General features: G+C 52.6%; 1 protein-coding gene across 2 annotated transcripts in view; it reads left to right on the top strand.

Annotated features, from left to right (window-relative positions):
• Positions 1 to 18,365, top strand: part of OSBP2 (oxysterol binding protein 2) — an 86,394-nt gene that overhangs the window by 48,287 nt on the left and 19,742 nt on the right. For both annotated transcript variants that reach the window (XM_030460414.1, XM_030460413.1), the window contains one exon: positions 13,590 to 13,840. In XM_030460414.1, coding sequence (XP_030316274.1) covers positions 13,590 to 13,840 — 251 coding nt within the window. The remainder of the gene's footprint in view (positions 1 to 13,589; positions 13,841 to 18,365) is intronic.

Here is an 18,365-nt window from a genome sequence, read left to right as displayed (position 1 = left end):
CCCATTCCCCTGGGGGGGTTGGTGGAGATGTGTCCTCTGGGGTGGGGGTGGCAGGAGGAGGACTGAGACCCCGAGGCAGAAGTGATGGGAAGAGGGTGTTCATGTTGGATGCTGGTTTGGGGCTGTTTGTGTCCTGCTCCCCCTCCTTCCTGAGGCTTCTGGGGACACCTTGGGGACCCCAGAGCAAAGGCCAAGAGACTTCCAGGTGCTGCTGCATCCCTCCTGCTCTGCTAGCACATCCTGACCTTTGGGGCACTGGAGAAAGGGAGGTACCATACACCCACCCCAATCCCCAACTCTTGGGTAAGCTGAGCTTTGGGGGGGTTTTAGATGCAGTTTTAAGGGCAGGGTGTTCATGGAGGGTGTCACAGCCCACTCAGCCTGGGTGCCTGCTCCTCCAAACCCTTGGGTGAGCTGAGGAGCCTGCAGGGCCATTGCTGTGGGTGACCCCAGGGCTGGGGGACAAGGGGCTGGGAGGAGGGAGACTGCAGCCTGTCCTCTCCTGAGCTGCTCTCTGGGCAGAGAATTTGGGATGGGGCCCTGTGGGAGCTGAGCCCTTGTCCCAGCAGCCTTTCTCCAGCTGCCCCCCAGGACCCCTCGGGCTGATGGGTTTTGCTGTTGTCCATGGGATCCCATGGGAGGTTTGATGGGATCGGGGCTGTGACAGCTCCCTTGGTGTCACTGCTCCCCCTCCCCGGCTCTCTTGTTACCTCCTTCTTGTTCCCCAGGAATAGCGAGGCAGGAGAGAGCTGACAGCAACGGAGGAGCATCCTTTGGAGATCTCCCATTGCTTCCTGGGAGGATGAGGGAGCCCCCAGGGAGGTTGTATGCTCCCTGCTGATGGGAAAAATCAAGACACCGTTGGGAAAAAATAAAATAATAAAAATCACAGCCTGGGTTCATCTGTGGTGAACCCTTGGGAGTGATGCCGCTTACACCAAGGATGGAGGCTCTCCTGCAAAAGGGTTGGGAGCTGGCAGCAGCCAGTCCAGTTCTGGTGTCTTCTTCTGCTGCTGGATTTTGGGAAGAGAGGCCAGGACATCACCTGAGCCCCCTCCTCGTGTTGCTGAAACTGGAGATGGACCCAAGGCTGGAAAATGTTTAAGCATCATTAAAAATGCACTTCAGGGACATCCAAGCCCTTTGATGGTTTCCAAGAGCTTCATGCCAGGGTGCTGTTGCCTGTGGAAGAGGACATCACCCCCTGTCCCTGGTGGTTTCACTTCTGTGAGTCCCTGCTCTGAAGGAAACTCATTTCCACCGAATGATCTTGATGTTTGAATTTGATGCCATTTCTGCTTTTCTCCTGGTTGTTGTTCCAGGCTCAGCTGCTCCCAGCCAACTCTGCCCTGCTCTGTGCCTGCAGGGACACAGGGACTGCTTGTCCCCTACCCCCTGGTGTCACCAAACTCTGGTGGCTTCTCCATTTCAGCACTGGGGAGCATTGCAGGTTGAGAGGAACCAGAGGATGCTCAAGGATTTAGTGAGGAAATGGACAGACACAATTTGTTCATCTGTTAGACAAGAGCAAATGACTTCTCATTATTTATGATGGCACTTGTGTCTCTGGGGCTAAATATTCCCTGTTCTACTTGGAGATGATCCCAAAGCCATAGGCAGTGTGAAGCCTCCCTGTGGAGCCCAGCATGTGCTGGTGGTGGATCTGGAGACAAGAGAGGGATGAGTTAGGGATGTGCAGTTCTGTGACCTTCATCTGGACGTGGATATTGGTAGCCCAGGAGGCTGGGAATGGGTCATGGGAGGTTTTTTGCTTCTCTGGGCCTGACGTCAATGGATCTCAAGGTACTTAAGGCTTTTAAAGGTGCTTTTATGTGGGGTGAGTAACCAGGTAGCCTTTTGGTGCAATGTTTCAGTGATGCTGGGAGGAGATGGGGCCTCCCACAAACTCAGTTTCCCAACCATCTCCCAGAGGAACAAAGCCCCTGGGTACAGCTGCCCAGAGGCTTCCTTATCCCAGTGCTTTCTCCCTGGGGCAACATGGAAAAGCATCAGAAGAAAGAATTTGGTGTCTGCAGTGGGGCTGGCAGCCTGGGGGTGGATCTGCTCCATCTTGAGGAGGTTTCTGGGGCTGAGCCCAACACCTGCAGCGTGAATTTGAGTCAGGGAATTTTGAACTCCAAGGCTTCTCAGGGCTGCCTGAACCATGGGTTTGGTGATCTCCATTCCTTCTCTGGAGTATTGGAATGACCCTGAGGGAGGATCTCAGTGTTACCCATGGTGGAAGCTGTGCTGAAAGGGGAGCTGAGCACCAGACATGGGCTGGGGGCTGACTCTGCACCATTGCTCTTGTTCCTTCTTTGGGGACATCTGCAGAAGAGGGGTCGGGGTTGGGATTCTTTGGGTGGCACATGTGGGCTTCCTTAGCAAGCTTGGAGCCCTCTCTGGGCAGTGTCCTACAATATCTGTTTTAATTTAACTTAATTTAATACAGAGCTATCCTAGCATGCAGCCCATGGTTTTGATTTTCTGACAGCTTGGAAGATCTCCTCTGTGCTCAGCAAACTCCTGAGGCAGTTTGTGAATGAACAAAAATGAAAACCTGTGGTTGTTCCAGGTGCAAAGACTGAACAGTCTGCAGGTGGGACATCCTCAGGTGAGATTTAAGGAAGAGATTTGATATCCTGAGGGTGGTGGGACACTGTCCCAGGCTGTCCTGAGAGGTGGTAGAAGCCCCATCCATGGAACCGTTCAAGGAGAGGTTAAGTGGGGCTCCAAGCAACCTGTGTTGGTTGAAGGCTCTGCTCACAGAGGGGCTTGGAACCAGATGACCTTTAATATTCCCATCCCATTGGATTCTGGGACTGTCAAAGGGGATGTCTCCTGCAGCTTGGATGCCTGGGGAAGGGAAGGCAGGAGGCTCATGGCAGTCTGGGTGCCTGGAACCCTCTTGTTGCTGCAGAAAATCTGCTCCAAGGAACAGGCCAGGTTGTGGTCTGCATGGGCACTGCTCAGAACCAACCCCAAAATGCTCCTCAGGCTTCTCCTAAGAGGACCAAGTGGCTTCAGAGCTGTCAGGGCTGTGCTGGGAAGCAGGATGGATGGGCTCAGTCTTTTGGTGTGTTCTGCAGCAGTGTGTGCCCATGGGGCTGGTACCTTCTCCAGCATGGTTCCTGCTACTGCTCCTTGCTCAGCATGTTTTGTTTTGGTTTTTTTTTCCCTCCCCTGCTCCATAAAGGTTCAATCCAGTGAAATGTCACCCCTTGGGGGCCTGCTGTGCTCCTGCTGAGCTCTCCAGTCTCTCCATCTGGAAGAACTGGGAACCATGGAGCCTTACTGGGCTCATAGTGGGAATAAGGAGCTGGTACAGGTGTTGTTGTACATTTGCCTCCTGCTGCCATGGGACTGGTCCAGGATCCCGTGGCCAGGCCAGAGCTGCAGGTGTGACCAGAAGCCAAGTCCCTGTCCCCAAGGTCTGGGATGAACAGTGGTGGCAAACTGGGAGGCAGGTGCTGACCACGGGGCAGCAAACCTTTGCACCCTGTGGCCTTACTGGGAAGTCTGTACTTTGTGTCTCATTGCTGTTCTGAGCTCTAAAATGAACAAATTTCTATTTTTATCAGGCTTTTTTTTATTATTAATAATTTTGTATTTGATTTTCTGGGGATGGGATGTGCTGCCTGTGCCACCAATTGTCTGGTAATGAGGGGTAATTTCCCTGTACTCACACCTGCAGCACCATGTCTTTTCATTGCTATTCACAACTGTCCCCAGGGGACAGGAGGGGACATTTGGCTGCATCCAGTGGGGTAACTGTGCCTCTCCAGCCTTTTAACAAAAACATCAGCTGGAAGCATCTTTATCTCCACCTCCCTTCCCTGCCAGCTCTGCTTTTCAGGCCCTGTGATCCCAGTGTACCAGGGTTAAGGTTTGGCTCTGTAGTTCTCCTGGTGGCTGCCAATTTTTGTTTTCCAATGGAAATGGAGAGGAGAATGTTGTGGTCAAAGGACAGAGCAAAAAGCAATCAAACAAATTACGAACTGCACCCTCTGTCTCCTGACAAATTAACATCTGCAAAGTCCTCCTGGCTTCTCTTGGGAAGAGTTTTGAAAGGTTGTGAAGAAATTCACTTAAAAGACTTGTGGAAAGAGTTCTTTTTTATCTATACTTCATCCCATATATAAAAAATATATATACGTATAGGTAAGGGGAGGGTCCTGTCCACCCCATGGCTGGGGTTTGGCTCAAGGCATAGCAGCCCCCTGGAGCTTCTCCTTTCTGCAGGTTTCGCTCCTGAGTCATCTCTAGGCTTTATTTTTTTCTTTTCAAATAAAAATCATGCCAAAGGAGGCTGGAGGAAGCCTGGCAAGTTCACCTGGTTCCCATAGCCAGGATCAGCTGCATGGAAGTCCCTGTTTCATCCCTGCACATCTCCAGCCCCAGGGTGTCCTGGTCCCTGCAGCATCCCTGCCCTGGGGCCGAGGCAGTGTCCCAAATATTCAGGGTCATTGCAACCATTTGAGATCATGGATGCCCCCAGCAATCCCTGCAGGATATTTTCCAGCCCCAAGGTCATCTTCTTTATGATGGACACCTGAGGGTGCAGTGTCCCAAACCCAACACGAGCTGGGAACTTAACTGGAAATGACATCATGTCTCTTAGATGGGACTTTGCTATTCCTGTAACCCTGAATTTATTTGCTTTTTTTAGCTGGCTTTTCAAAGTTCTGTTGTCATTTCTATTGGATTTATAATAAGCCATAATTATTGGCTCCTTTTCTGCTTAACCAGGTGGCTGCCCAGAATCTGCTGGGTTGGTCTTTGCTGATGCAATGTGCTGTTTGCATTTATCATCTCCTGTATTGGTTTCCTTTCCTCCCAACCTGTCCATCTTATCTGAGCTTCAGCCCTGCCTTTTGGTGTGGTTTACACCTTGGCTCTGAAGCCAGAATTATCAGCTTCTGGAAGTTTTTTAGGTAATTGGGTGATCACAAAATCCTGTATGTGCTGGAAGGAGGGGATTGCTGGGAGCCAGCCAAAGGGCAGCATTTGCTGCTGAGCCTTATTGACTGGGAACATCATCATCTGCTAATTGCAGCAATAAAAATGTTCAGGAGCTGGACTGGGTAATGCTGCAGTAATCATCATAAAAATGCTTTGTGCTTTTCTTTCAAGAAACAAGAAGCCCTTTCCATGCGTTAATGGACTGGTCCATCCACTCCCCATTCAGGATCATCTTTTAATCCATATTTCCCAGGGAAGGAAGCAGAGAACATCAAGTGGGTCAGAATTGATCCCTTGTGTAGCTTCTCCACTTTCAAGACCCTTATGGCAAGGAGAGGTTGTGCCAAAAGGAGTCCATGAGTTTGGGTCTAGTACACATCTCCTGTACTAGAAGAGGACAAATATTGTTTGCTTAACATCCCGAGTCCTGAAAATTAATCTTCTTGTGGGTTTTTCTTGAAAATGTGGTCCTTGGGTATTCCTGCAGCATGTAGGGAAGTTTGGGGCAGGGTGTGCTAAGACCAGAGCAAAGATCCACTTCATGAGGGATGGTGGTGAGTGGTGAGGCTGTGGGCCAAGGGCAGCTCCTGTTATCAAGTGGGTTTTATAACCCTGCTGGGTTATTGTGTGGTGGGCAGGTGGAAAATGACAGCTCCACTCATTTGGAAATGGGTCTTCATCAGCACAGAAGGGTTGGTCACAAGGAGAACAGTGGTGAGCTGGTGCCACAGCAGGTCAGGACCTATGGATTGGTTTCCTTTGTTTCCTTCTTTTCACTTTCTGATGTAGTGGAAGAAATTCCTTGAGCAGCCTTCTCTTGGAAGCATTGTTCCTTCCAGGGAGGCATCTCCATGGGATCAGCCTTGGTAGCTTTGTTTTGGAGCCCCCAGCTCCCTTGGATATATTCCCTGGTGTCTATTGGGTTGCTTTCCTTGTAAGCTGTCATTTATCGTGGGTATGAAGCAGAGATTAACTCCAGCTGCTTTTTATCCCTTTGGTCTCTTGTTCATAGCCTTTTCCATCCTTGTCTCACTCTGGTGGTTGCTTTCCAGAAAAGGAACTGTGATGCTAAGGCCTGGCTTCTCCTCTTAGGTTTGGCTCCAGCCAGTTGCACCAAAGTATGAATGAAATCACAGTTATGGAAATCAGTAATAGAAAAAGATGAGGAAATATGGTAGTGCCATTTTCATTTTACTGAAAGCAGAAGCAGTTGCTTACTTTCCTTCTTTTGACATGGCTTGGTAGAAGAAGGATGCTGTGGTGTCCAAGCTGTCACTCAAAAAAAGGCTTCAGAACTTTTTAAGCCCATTTTTTGTGTGCTGCTTACTTTACTTACTAAACTTTAACCACATACATGTGTTGAATTTCCTTTGTTATTGGGAATTTGCATTGCAGCTGATTGTTAAGCATATTGCTGCAAGTGAAAAAGCTGCATTTAGTGTGGAGTCATGGGATAAGTTAGGTCTGGAGGCACCTCTGGAGGTTTCTGGTCCAGCCCTCTGCACCACCTTGGATCAACGTAAATCACATCACTCAAGCCCTTAGAGTCCAATTTCTCCAAAACTTTCATTTCTTTCCCTCCACACTATTTAGAGCTTTGAGGCAAACCTGATGGGATTTTTGAGGGGTCTTTGAGCTCTGGATTTGTTTTATGGAGCCCCATCCCCAGAGGTTTGGGGTTCTCCTGTCTCAGCTGCCTCCTACCACCTGCTGCCACCGAATGGGCCATCAGCAAATGTCACAGCTTGTTACAAGCAGCCAACCTGGGCTATATTTAGGCTTCCATTTGTTTCAACAGCTTTCCATTTGCATTAGTGGGCAGCAGAAATAGCCTGGCCAGGTTGGTGATAATTGCTAAGCCATCACCCAGATTTGGCACCATTTCTGAATGAGTCTTTGCCGCGCCATTTTCATGATTAATTTCCAGCCTAATTCTTTAGCACTGCCAAAGCACTGCCTGTGCCTGCATCTGCAGATGCTGTGAAAATCCATCTATCTTTTTGGCAGCTGGGTGAGGCTATTAAATATAAAAACAACCATTTGTATTTAATATTCACAGCTATTAAAACCGATGAAAGCAAATGCGTCGCCGTGGGAGTCGCTCCGGTTGAGAAGTGATGGGTGAGCAGCAGTTCTGAAAAGACCTGGATAATTCCAGTTGGGAAGGGAAGAATCAAAGCCCTGGTGTCAGCAGGGGTACTGGTTGCTGGTGGGATTGAACAGGGAATCTCCTAAAGAGGAGGGATTGGTTTCTGTGGTATTTGCTTGTGGGAGTCCCTGTGAGGAGTGCTCCGAGTTTTGTCTGGGATTGCTGGAGCAGAGGTTGGCTTGGAAGCTTTCCTGTCCTCGTGGGCCTCTTCCACTCTCCCTGGGGAGGAGGAAGGGCTTTTACCAAATAAGTGTGGTGTTTTTCATCTGCCTAGAGACAAAAGTCCTGGACAGGTGTGAAAAAGTCAGAAGGAATTGCACAAGAGGCAGAGCTGAGCAAAAAGGAAGCTGAGAGTAAAAAAATCACTTTTCACATTGTATTTTGCAGGTGGGTTGTGCCCTTTCCATCCCGTTCCCTCTGTGATTCTTTTCATCCTCTCCAAACCCAGGAAACACACTGTGATTCCCAGGCACTGGCTCCAGATGGCAGCAAGAGGGAAACTGAGGCAGAGCTTGTGACCCACCTCAAGCAGATTTGGTGTGGGTGCCATGGAGCCATGCGGGGGCCATTTGAGTTTTTAGGAGTGTCCCTGGGGGCTGTGGTTGTGCTGCATCACCCTGAGCATCCTGAGCAGAGGAATTCAGGTGCTGAGGGTATATAGTGACCTGAGGTGATGATAAACACCAGTGTTTGTGAGAACCAAGCCTTGACTTCAGTAAAAATAAACTGCTTTCTGTGGGAAGGATAATGAGTTTTTCTGAAAGAGAGGATACAATGGAAAGTTTCCAACTCACAGGGTAGAGAAGGACCAGCAGGTAAGGGAGGGGATTGTCCCCCTCTGCTCTCCTCTGGGGAGACCCCCCTGGGGTAAATCTGGGTCCAGCTCTGGGGTCCCCATCAGCAGAAGGACAGGGAGGTGTTGGAGCCAGTCCAGAGGAGGCCCTGGAGCTGCTGGGAGGGCTGGAGCAGCTCTGCTCTGGAGCCAGGAGGAGAGAGTTGGGGTTGTTCAGGCTGGAGAAGAGAAGGCTGCAATGGGGAGACCTTAGAGCACCTTCCAGTGCCTGAAGGGCCTCCAGGAAAGCTGGGGAGGGGCTTGGGACAAGGGCAGGGAGGGATGGGATGAGGGGGAAGGGTTTCCAGCTGCAAGAGGGGAGCTGGAGAGATGTTGGGGAGGGAGAAACTGTTTGGTGTGAGGGTGCTGAGCCCCTGTCCCAGGTTTCCCAGAGAAGCTGTGGCTGCCCCATCCCTGGCAGTGCTGAAGGTTGGATGGGGCTTGGAGCAACCTGGGCTGGTGGGAGGTGTCCCTGCCCATGGCAGGGGGGCAGTAGGGGAGCTTTAATGTCCCTTCCAGCCCAAACTGGTCTGTGATCCTGTGAAGGAAGGTGTGGGATACAGGAAGAGGAAAGCACCTGTGCTGGACCTGGAGAGGAGGAGAAGTGGGACTAGTTGCCCACCCTGCTGTGGTGCTTTGGGCTGGGGAATGTTGCAGTCAGGCTCTGGTTATGATTTGGGTGTTTTAGAATCAAAGCTCTAACACTGAACCCTCCAGTCCCGTTGCTCCCCTTGATTTCTCCCCTTTCCCTGAAGAGGCTCTTCCCATCTCATCCAGGAGCAGCATGGAAACACCTGGCTATGAGCAGCAGCAGCATCCTGGGGTTGGTCAGGGTCTCCCTGATGATCTTGGGGTGCAGAGCCTGGGCTGAGGGGAACGTCTGCCCTGGGATCTCCAGCCAGCAGCTTCTCCAGCAGCTCCGCAGGAATTGCAAGCAATAGGAGTTATTTGGCCAAGGGAAGTTTTAGGAAAAATGGGGGCTTTAAGGGAGCTTCTGCCTCAATGGCTTCCTGTTGAGCTGCTGCTCTGGGTGCTGTGTGTTTGTCTTCCTCTCCAGGCTGAGAAACAGAGCAGAAAAGGCTCAAGGGCCAGGAGCTGCTGATCCATTTTTCCGTAGATTAAACAGCATCTCGGCTCCAAAAATAATCCTGCCAGCTTACTGGGAGGCTGGCTGTTCCTCCAGCAGCTGCCTCCTGCCCTGTGCCCTACAAATCAAACCACAACAGCTGCCTTGGGGTTGGCTCACAAGTCCAAACCCAGGATGAGATGGGGAGTGAAAGGAGTGAGGTTGCAGGGCTCAGGTTTTTGGGATAATGTGTGCTAAATAGAGAGGTTTGTGTTCCTGGGAGGGAGAGGTGTTAAAAGCTGCTGTCGGGGGGGGACTGTGTCTCCCTTCTCTGAGCCCTGGGTTGCAAGTGTTCGCTGAGTGCATCCAGAGGTGTTGGTCTGGAGCAGGGAACCCATCCTGAGCAGTGAGCTGAGCTTGGCGGCAGGAGGGAGAGGGGGATTTGAATCAGTGCTGGTCCTCATGGGCCTCTGGGAAGGGCAGGAAAATTTGGGAGGATGCTTTAGAACCTGGGCTGCCTCATCCAAGGAGGTAGAGGAGTGAGAGGAACATCAAAGTGTGAACCTCTCCTTGGAGCCAGGAGGAGAGAGTTGGGGTTGTTCAGGCTGGAGAAGAGAAGGCTGCAATGGGGAGACCTTAGAGCACCTTCCAGTGCCTGAAGGGGCTCCAGGAAAGCTGGGGAGGGACTTGGGACAAGGACAGGGAGGGATGGGATGAGGGGAAGGGCTTCCAGCTGCAAGAGGGGAGCTGGAGAGGAGATGTTGGGAAGCAACTGTTTGGTGTGAGGGTGCTGAGCCCCTGTCCCAGGTTTCCCAGAGAAGCTGTGGCTGCCCCATCCCTGGCAGTGTTGAAGGTTGGATGGGGCTTGGAGCAGCCTGGGCTGGTGGGAGGTGTTGAAGCCTGGATGAGCTTTAAGGTCCCTTCCCACCCAAACTGCTTTATGAATTTGCTGTCAAATACTTGTTGCCAGCTTTTTCTGCTTGATTTCCTGGGTTGCTTCTCCTCACTGCAGAAGAGCTGTGGGACCCTTGCTGACTGCCTATCACAAACCTCTCTTGTTTGAGAGCTGCAGGGGCACCTGTGTCCCATCATGGGAGGGGGTCCCAACCTGGGCAACCCCCCTGCCAACCCTCTGAAGGTTTCCTGCTTTAGGGAGAATCTTTCTTTGGTGGGGCTGATGCCCCCTCCCTCCATGTGCCCAGGCAGGAGCAGGGCAGTGGGATCCTGCTGCCCACCACTCCAGCAGGGCTCGGGGAGCAGCTCTGGGGCAAGTGGAGAGCTGGGGAGTGATGTTCAGCTCAGCTCAGTCAGCCCAATCAGGATGGGCATGCTCTGACCCAGGTGCCTTCCCCCTGTCCCTTTTTTTCCCCAGGGATTTGAGGAGCTTATGTAATTCTGCACAGTGATAAAAAAAAAAATGGGCCACGCTGGGGCCGTGCCTCCTGCCTCCAGCTGAGCACTCAGGCAGGGATCATTGCTGCAGCCTCCAGAATTGGGCAGAAATGGGCAGCAACCACCACCCTGGGAAAGGATGGAGCCCATCCCTTGCAACCTTGTGCTGTCCTGGTGTCAGAGCAGTTTAATGATGGGAAAAATCCATCCCCACATTGGGATCTGGGAGGAGGAAGAGGAAAAGGAAGGATTTGGGGGTTAAATGCTGCTTGGGGAGGGACTGAGAGATTCTCCCTCCTGCTTGGCACAGCTTTTGCAGTCTTTGTAAACAGCTAAAATTGTCTTGGGGAAATACTAAGAATGCCTACAAAGAGAAAAATCCCAAATTTAGTTTGTCCCCTTGAGTCCAGCAGAGGTAACTGGGTTTTTTTTGACATAATTATCCCTGGTAGTTCCTGGGTTGGTGCCTGTGATGAAAACTGAGTTTGGTGTGGTTGACTTTTGCTTTGGTAGATTTATTAGACACTGATATATTATCAATTAAAGACTTGACACATTAGTGATCACTTGTCCACGTGCTCTGGAGAGGAGGCTCCATTCAGGTACTGGAGCCTGGACATTTCTTGTAGAGTGCAGATATGTTCCTGGAGCTCCTGAGCTGGAAATGGGTGGCCCTGGCTGGGGGAGTTGTCCAAGTGCCACCATCAGCCTGTGTCCCCTGTGTGCAGGTGGCACTCCAGGGATCTGAGGTGGTGGGGGGTGGTTGTGTGGTGTCATGGGACAAGGACAGGGCCCCAGAATGGACCTTCTGGAGCAGTGCCTGGACCTTGCAGCTGGTTCCCATCCTGAGCAGAGGTGATGGCTGCAGATGGAGCCACCTTGGAAGGTAGAAGCAGTGGTGCTGAACAGGAGCTCTGGTAAAGGAGAGGTGCATGGGAGACCACGAGAAGGGAGATGGATTCAAGGCTCTGCCTGAACCTGCCCTGGAAAGCCTCAGAAAATGGCTCTGGGCAGCAGAACAGCTCGGGGTGGCTCTCTGGGGAGCAGGGAGCAGTGTGCTCTGTCCTTCAGATACACTGCCTGAGGACAGGTACAGGGATGTCTGTACATGTTCAGTGCCCTGTCCTCTGCCCCAGGAGGAAAGGCACTGGGAACAGCAAGCAGACCTTAGAAAGCTTTGGTTTGTGGCCATAGTGGTGGAAAAGCAGCTTGAATTTTCCTGCTAGATCTTTTGCAGCTGGCACATACAAGATGCTCCCAGTTAATCCCTCACGGTGGTAGCTCTGTGCACCCTCCTGGGCTGGAGCCCTTCAAATCTTGGATTCTCTTTCCCCTGCCCATCTCTGCCTGTTCCAGAGACATCCCTGGTGCTGTGTGTGCCAAGTGCTGGTCCTGTCCTCAAGAGCAGGGCTGTTCCTGCCTGGCCCTGCAGCTCAGGAGCTCCTCAGCCATTTGGCAGAAGCTGTGGCTGGCTGCTGCCCTGCCTTGGGAAGGGCTTTCTTGGCTTCCTGGGGGTGCTGTGAATGCTGGCACTGACTGTCCTTCGGCCCTGGTGGCCACAAACCACTTCATCTCCTGGTTTTTACATCTCCTTGTGTTCATTGGTGCTGTGGACACTTGGGGCTGGGTTGCAGATGGACCAAAGGGTTGCAATAAGAGATGCTGCTGCTTTGGAACTTCACCAGCAACTTACCTTTTGCTTCCCAACAGGGCTTTGGTTTCGTTTTCTCATTGTCCTTGGGCTGCTGGGGTAAATCCTGCCCTGCAGGAGAAGCTTTGTCCCTGGGCTTTGCTTCCTTGTCCCATCACATCCTTCCTGGGTAGCCTCATGGCCATGAAACCTGGTGCAGCACCACATCCTGCTCTGCTCCTGCTTCAACCCTGAGTCGTTGGTTCTTTTTTGTCACCCTGCTTACTCTGGCTCTTGCCTTGGGGACACACTTTGATGCTGTTAAGCAAAGGGTGCTCCTTGTCCCCTTCTCCTTAGCTGGCCCAAGAGCAGTGGAATCAATATGAGCAAGAGCTGAACATTGCTCTCAATACCTCAGCATTTTGAAAGGTCTTAAAAATGATTCTATGAAAAATGAGCCAGGAGTGAAACCCAAATGCCCATCCAGCAGTAGAGGATGGGCTTTTCCTCTCTCTCTGCAGCCCAGGAAGGGGATGTCCTGTACCCTGCTTGGAACTGAGCTGTCCCCAAGGTCTGTACCTGGCAGCATGACAGCATCTCAGCCTGGCTGGTTTGGAGAACATCCTCACCTCCCCTCTTTAGCTCCCCCAGGCCTGGCAGAGAAGCTGCAGGCAGCTTTTGTTTGTTTCTGTCTCTTTTTAACTCAGAAACAGAAAATGGAGGGAGTAGAAGTGACAGGGCTGCTCCCTGCTCTGCCATCTCTGGGTTTTGGGTGCACCCAGAGAAACCTCAGCTAAACTTTGAATGTAAGGATGGGGTGTGCTACTGGGACCTGCTCTGCCTTTGCTTTGGCAGCATAGCTTTGGATTTGCTGTTGTGATTTTCGTATTTGCTTTTTGCCTCTCGGAGGTGTTTGCTTTCTCCCCCTTCCCTGGGGGAGCAGTGGGATGGTCTGAAGAAACACTTGGGTCACACTTTGCGGCTGGGTTTTGGGTTGGAGGTTCTGGTTTTAGGTCCCCCAAGTGTTCAGGAGTTGCAGGAACAACCATTTCTGCTTCACCTGGGAGATGCTGAGCGTGGTGTTCTCTGCCCTCTGAAGGTGTGATGTTTTGGGATAAAAGCTGTTGCTGTTCCCTGGGTCTTTCCAACCTTTCTCTTGGGTGAAACAGCTTCTCTTGCCCAAAGCAGAGCCTGCTGCAAGGTGTCCTGATGCTTGGCGCATGGCCCTTCCCTGGTGGCACCGGCACCCTGCTCCTCATGCCACCCCAGCCCTCAGCCCTGAACCAGATCCTGGTGACAACCAGGGCAGCCTTTTGGCCACCTCCTCGGGACTCGGGCTCTCATCTCCCATCCCTCCTCTCTACCCCACTCTGCTCCAAGGGGGACGGAGCCCCCAGGACCCCTGCCCGGAGGGTTGGGTGGGTGAGACAGGAGGTCCCCTGCCCTGCGTGCTGGCGTGTTAGTACAGTCCGGGGGTAACCATGGAAACCGTCGTGTTGTTTTTTTCTTTTTCTTTTTTTCTTTTTTTTTCCTCCCCATTCCATCCCTCCCTTCGCAGATGACTCGGGTGACGAGGAGCCCGCCTCGCAGTCAGACAAGAGCGAGCTGCAGGGCACGTTGAAAACCCTCTCGAGTAAGCTGGAGGATCTGAGCACTTGCAACGAGCTGATCGCCAAGCACGGGGCAGCCCTGCAGCGCTCCCTCAGCGAGCTGGAGAGCCTGAAGGTGCCGGCAGAGAGCGGAGAGAAGATCAAAGCGGTGAACGAACGGGCAACGCTCTTCCGAATCACCTCCAATGCTATGATCAACGTGAGTGAACTGCCCGGCTCCTTCCCCCTCCTCCTCCATCCTCCTCCTGCCCCTTTCTGCAGGCTTTGGGGGGGTCTTGGGGAAGGGGGAAGTTGGGAAGCACGCACGGAACCCCTGGGATGCAGCTCTGCTGCCTGCTCCCAGCCAACATCAGGAGATGTGGGATGCTTAGGATGCCAAGGTTGTTTGTTTGGTTGGTTTTTGGGTTTTTTTTTCGGCTGTTCCGGGGTTCCCTTTCTGGCTGCACAGCAATTCAGAGCTCCTTGTGTGCGGTTCTGTTGGGGTTTTGGTTTGGTTTTTTTTTGGGGGGTGGCTGCAGGCTCAGCCCCACGTCCCCACGTTGCTGGCAGCCTCCCGGACTTCCATGGAGCTGCTCCGGTTTTACACGGCTCAGGGACAGGGGGGATTTAACCCCTTCAGGCTCTGAGGGCTGCCTGGTGCTGTCTGTGCCCTGCCAGCCCAGTTGGTTGGAGGTGGGGGTGTGTGTGGTGGTACTGGTGCCACTCCCTGTGCTGGTACCAGAGCCACTCCCTATGCAGGGGGACTCTGCTTGCTGTGTGTTTTTTGGGCTGCTTCTCTTTGGGGTGTGGATCTGCTTCCTTGAGAGCCCTTCTGCTTTTCCTTGGGGAGCTTTGGGGAGGGGAAGAGAAAGAGTAAATCAAAAATATTTAAAGCAAAAAAAAAAAAAAATCAAACAACCCCACCCAAAGCACAAAACAACAACAACAAAAAACCCAACCCAAAAGCCTGACAGGTATGGAATAATATATGAAGGCAGAGGTTGGGGAATTGTGAATGGAGCAGCATTGTCACTCTGTCCCAGCTGTAAGCAAAAGAAAGGCTTGTGGTGCTTCATGTGAGCTTTTAAATAATGATAATGATGATTATAATAACAATAACAATAATAATCCTTAGCAGAAGGGCACTCAGGAGCCCTTCATGGTTGCAGCATCCCCCCAGCTCCATCCCTGCTTGTAGGATTTTGTATCCTTTCGGGAGGAGGAAAGGGCTTCCTGAGATGGTGTCTGTGTTTTGGAGCAGCTCTGGGGGCACCTGTGCAGAGCTTTCCCCATGTCCAAGTTTTAGGAGCAGGGATGGCAGCGTGGGACGAGGAGTAGGAGGTAATGGTGAAGCCCTAGGGGCTTCCAAGGGTTTGCTTGGTTTAGGAGGCAGTCAGGTGTTTGGATGTGGGCAGGGAATTGGGGAGAGGGATTTCTCCAGCAGCTTTTTGAGAAGGGATGAGCAGAACAATATTTGCTGTGTCCAGCCTGGAGAGGAGGAGGCTGTGATGGTTGTGATAGGATAAAATCTTGTGCGAGGTTGTCCGGGTGGTTGCAAATTGCACAAAAATGGTAGAAATGTGGTTTGGCCAAACCACCGAGCAGGTAAGAGGGGCCAAGGAGGGAGGGAATCGAGTGGGTTTTGGTTGGATCCATTTTTAACAGCCTCCTTTTGTGTCAGCTGGTGGCTGAGTGTCTCCAGGAGATGTCCGAAGGGGAAGGGCTGTAGTGTGGCAGCAGCAGGATGGGATGGTGGGTGCAGCTCTTGCTGGTGAGCCCGTCCCCATCGTTTTGAGGGGAGGGAACAAAGCTTGGGCTGGGGGACACTGAGCCCAGGGAACAGGGGGGATGGATTAGGAAGGCAGGCTGGGGGGGAGCTGGGCAGGGTCGAGGGGCTGGCAAGGGAGGGACATTCCCAGTGCGCTGATGTCCCCAGCTACACTGTCACCTTTTGCTGCATAAATCACTTTTTGTACCTTGATTTATTTTTTTAAGCCTGGGGCAGTGCTCTCTGTGAGCTTCAGCACCAGCCCTGCCAAGGGGCACTGGGGGTGGCTCTGTGCAGTGCAAGGGTTGTGAAGTCTTCTGTGTGGAAACCTGACACATGGTTACAGGGAAGCAGAGGGAGTCCAAGCCATGTCCTGGCTGTAATGCACCCTCCTCCTACCCACCTCAGTCCCTCTGTGGGTCCAATGTGAGCACACAGCTGCTGGTTCCGTGCAGGAAAAGTTACATCTCCCTTGCTGTACTGGGAGCATCTCCTTGGGCTGTGCTGCAGGGCTGGGCTCTGGCAGGAGATGCTGACCCTGGGACAGTGCCACAGCCCCTTCCCTGCCATGGTCACATCCCTGGGATCTCCTCCCTGGGGTGAGCGTGTGGTTGGGGAGGTGCTGCTGGTGTAGGACCTGGCTGGGTCCTGGTGAGGGTGTGTGTGTGGTGCCATCCCTCAGTGTCCTCAAAGCCCTCGTGTCACAGGCAGGATGGATCCCATCTCTGGCAGGCACAGAATCCTAGAATGGTTTGGGTTGGAAGGGACCTTAAAGCTCATCCAGTTCCAACCCCCCCTGCATGGGCAGGGACGCCTCCCACTAAACCAGGTTGCTCCAAGCCCCATCCAACCTGGCCTTGAACACTTCAGGGATGGGGCAGCCACAGCTTTCACGGGCAACTGGTCCAGCATCTCACCACCCTCACAGCAAAGTTTCATCCTGGTGTCTTACCTAAATCTCCCCGCTTCAAGTTTTAAACCATTTTCCCCTGTCCTCTTGCTTGGGGCAGAGATGCTGAGCAGGGAGGAAACAGCCTGCTGGGCTGCTCCCAGTTCACCCCAGTACAACCAGTGGGGCTGGTGGACCTCTCCACCTCGTGCATCCTTATGCCTCGGGACTGAATTGAGGCACTGCAGCAAGCAAGCTCCAGCTTCCCCCCCTGGATTTGCTTTGTTAGTGGCAGGATTTGTCCCCAGTCACCCTCAGCAGCCCCAAACAGATGCTCTGCTGCCCAAAAGCAGAGCAAAACTCTGCAGCAGAGCAGGGTTTCTCTCTTCTCTGGGACTATTGCAAGGGTGAGGGCTCAGGGTGGAACTTTTTCTCTCCTGTGGCACAGCCTGCGTTAATTATTTGTGCTGTGCTAATGACACAGGGGCTAATCAGGACATTGAAAACCATGTCAGTGACCCAGAAACCCCCCCAGCCCTGGGATTAAATCTCTAACCCAACCCTAATCCTCTCTGGACAAGGCAGCTGCAGTCAGAGCTCTGTGTCCCGGGTGTTTTCACTGGAGATTCCCCATGCTGATGGATGGATGAATGAATAACTGGTGGGTGCTTTGCTGTTCCCCAGGGAGGTGGTGGAGGGGGATGGGTGACACCCTGGGGTCTGTCCCTGCCTGCACAGTCACCAGAAGTGGGGCTGGGGGGGTTGGGGACATGGAGCTTGGCCCCTGAGTTTGGAGCTGCTGCAGATTCTTCTGGAGCATCCCTGGAGTGCCTTTTGATTTTGGAGGTCTAAGGGTGTCTCTGACATATGGCCAGGCAGGCACTGCCTTCCTCTGGCTCCCTACATCATCATCATCATCATCATCATCATCATCATCATCATCATCATCATCATCATCATCATCATCATCCATGGGGTCGCTGTGTTTTTCCAGCCAGACACATCTTGTATGTGGGTGCTTGGACCTTGTATTTGTCTGTGGGGTGGTGGTGTCCACCAGGGGTTTCAGCTGCTTCTCCTGCTTTATCCTCACTGTGATTTGGGGCTTCTCACTTCTTCACCTCCTTCTCCTTCTCTCCTGTTCCTCCTCACTGTGTTCATCTCACCCCTTCAGCCTCTCTCCTGCACCCTCCCTTGAAGCCTTGTATGAAAAGATGGGGCTCAGGTTGTCACCAGCATTAAGATGCCTCTCCCAGCTCTGTTTTTGGGTTTTTTTGGTTTTGTTTTGTTTTTTTTTTTGGACTGCAGCTTCAGAGGTTTTTAACTTTTCTGTCCAGGCAGGTGCTGGCTCAGCAGGGCTGTGTGTTGGGGGGCTTAGCAGTTGTGGTGTCAGCAGTGCCTAGGGGTTCAGCTCTGCTGAACCATGGGAGCAGGGATAGGCTCTGCCTGGGGTGGGAAAGGCAGCACTGGGATCAGGTGAGCCCTGCACACACCTCCTGTCAGCTCCAGCTCATCCTCCATGGATCTGTTAAGCTGCAAGAATGAATATTCTTGCACCTTCTTGAGGCAGGATGGGAATGTGGGGAGGGCAAATAGCAAAACCAGGCTGGGTTAATCCCCACTGGGCTTTGGCCCCTGGTAACCCAGGGGTTGTGCTCACCTCTTCCATGGGCTGGTGCCAAGGGAAGCTTCTCCTTCCTCCAGCTCCTGGTGAAGGAGGAGGGACTGAAAAATTAGCCCTGAGGGGAAGGACTTTGTGGTGATGGGTAAGGAGGAGCTCCCCTCTGGGGTAAATCTGGGTCCAGCTCTGGGGTCCCCATCAGCAGAAGGACAGGGAGGTGTTGGAGCCAGTCCAGAGGAGGTCCTGGAGCTGCTGGGAGGGCTGGAGCAGCTCTGCTCTGGAGCCAGGAGGAGAGAGTTGGGGGTGTTCAGGCTGGAGAAGAGAAGGCTGCAATGGGGAGACCTTAGAGCACCTTCCAGTGCCTGAAGGGGCTCCAGGAAAGCTGGGGAGGGACCTGGGACAAGGACAGGGAGGGATGGGATGAGGGGGAAGGGTTTGCAGCTGGGAGAGGGGAGCTGGAGAGGAGA

Source organism: Calypte anna, chromosome 15, assembly GCF_003957555.1.
Source record: "Calypte anna isolate BGI_N300 chromosome 15, bCalAnn1_v1.p, whole genome shotgun sequence".
Taxonomy (NCBI): domain Eukaryota; kingdom Metazoa; phylum Chordata; class Aves; order Apodiformes; family Trochilidae; genus Calypte; species Calypte anna.
The sequence above is the reverse complement of the archived record's forward strand: the minus strand, read 5'-3'. Positions and strand labels throughout refer to the sequence as shown.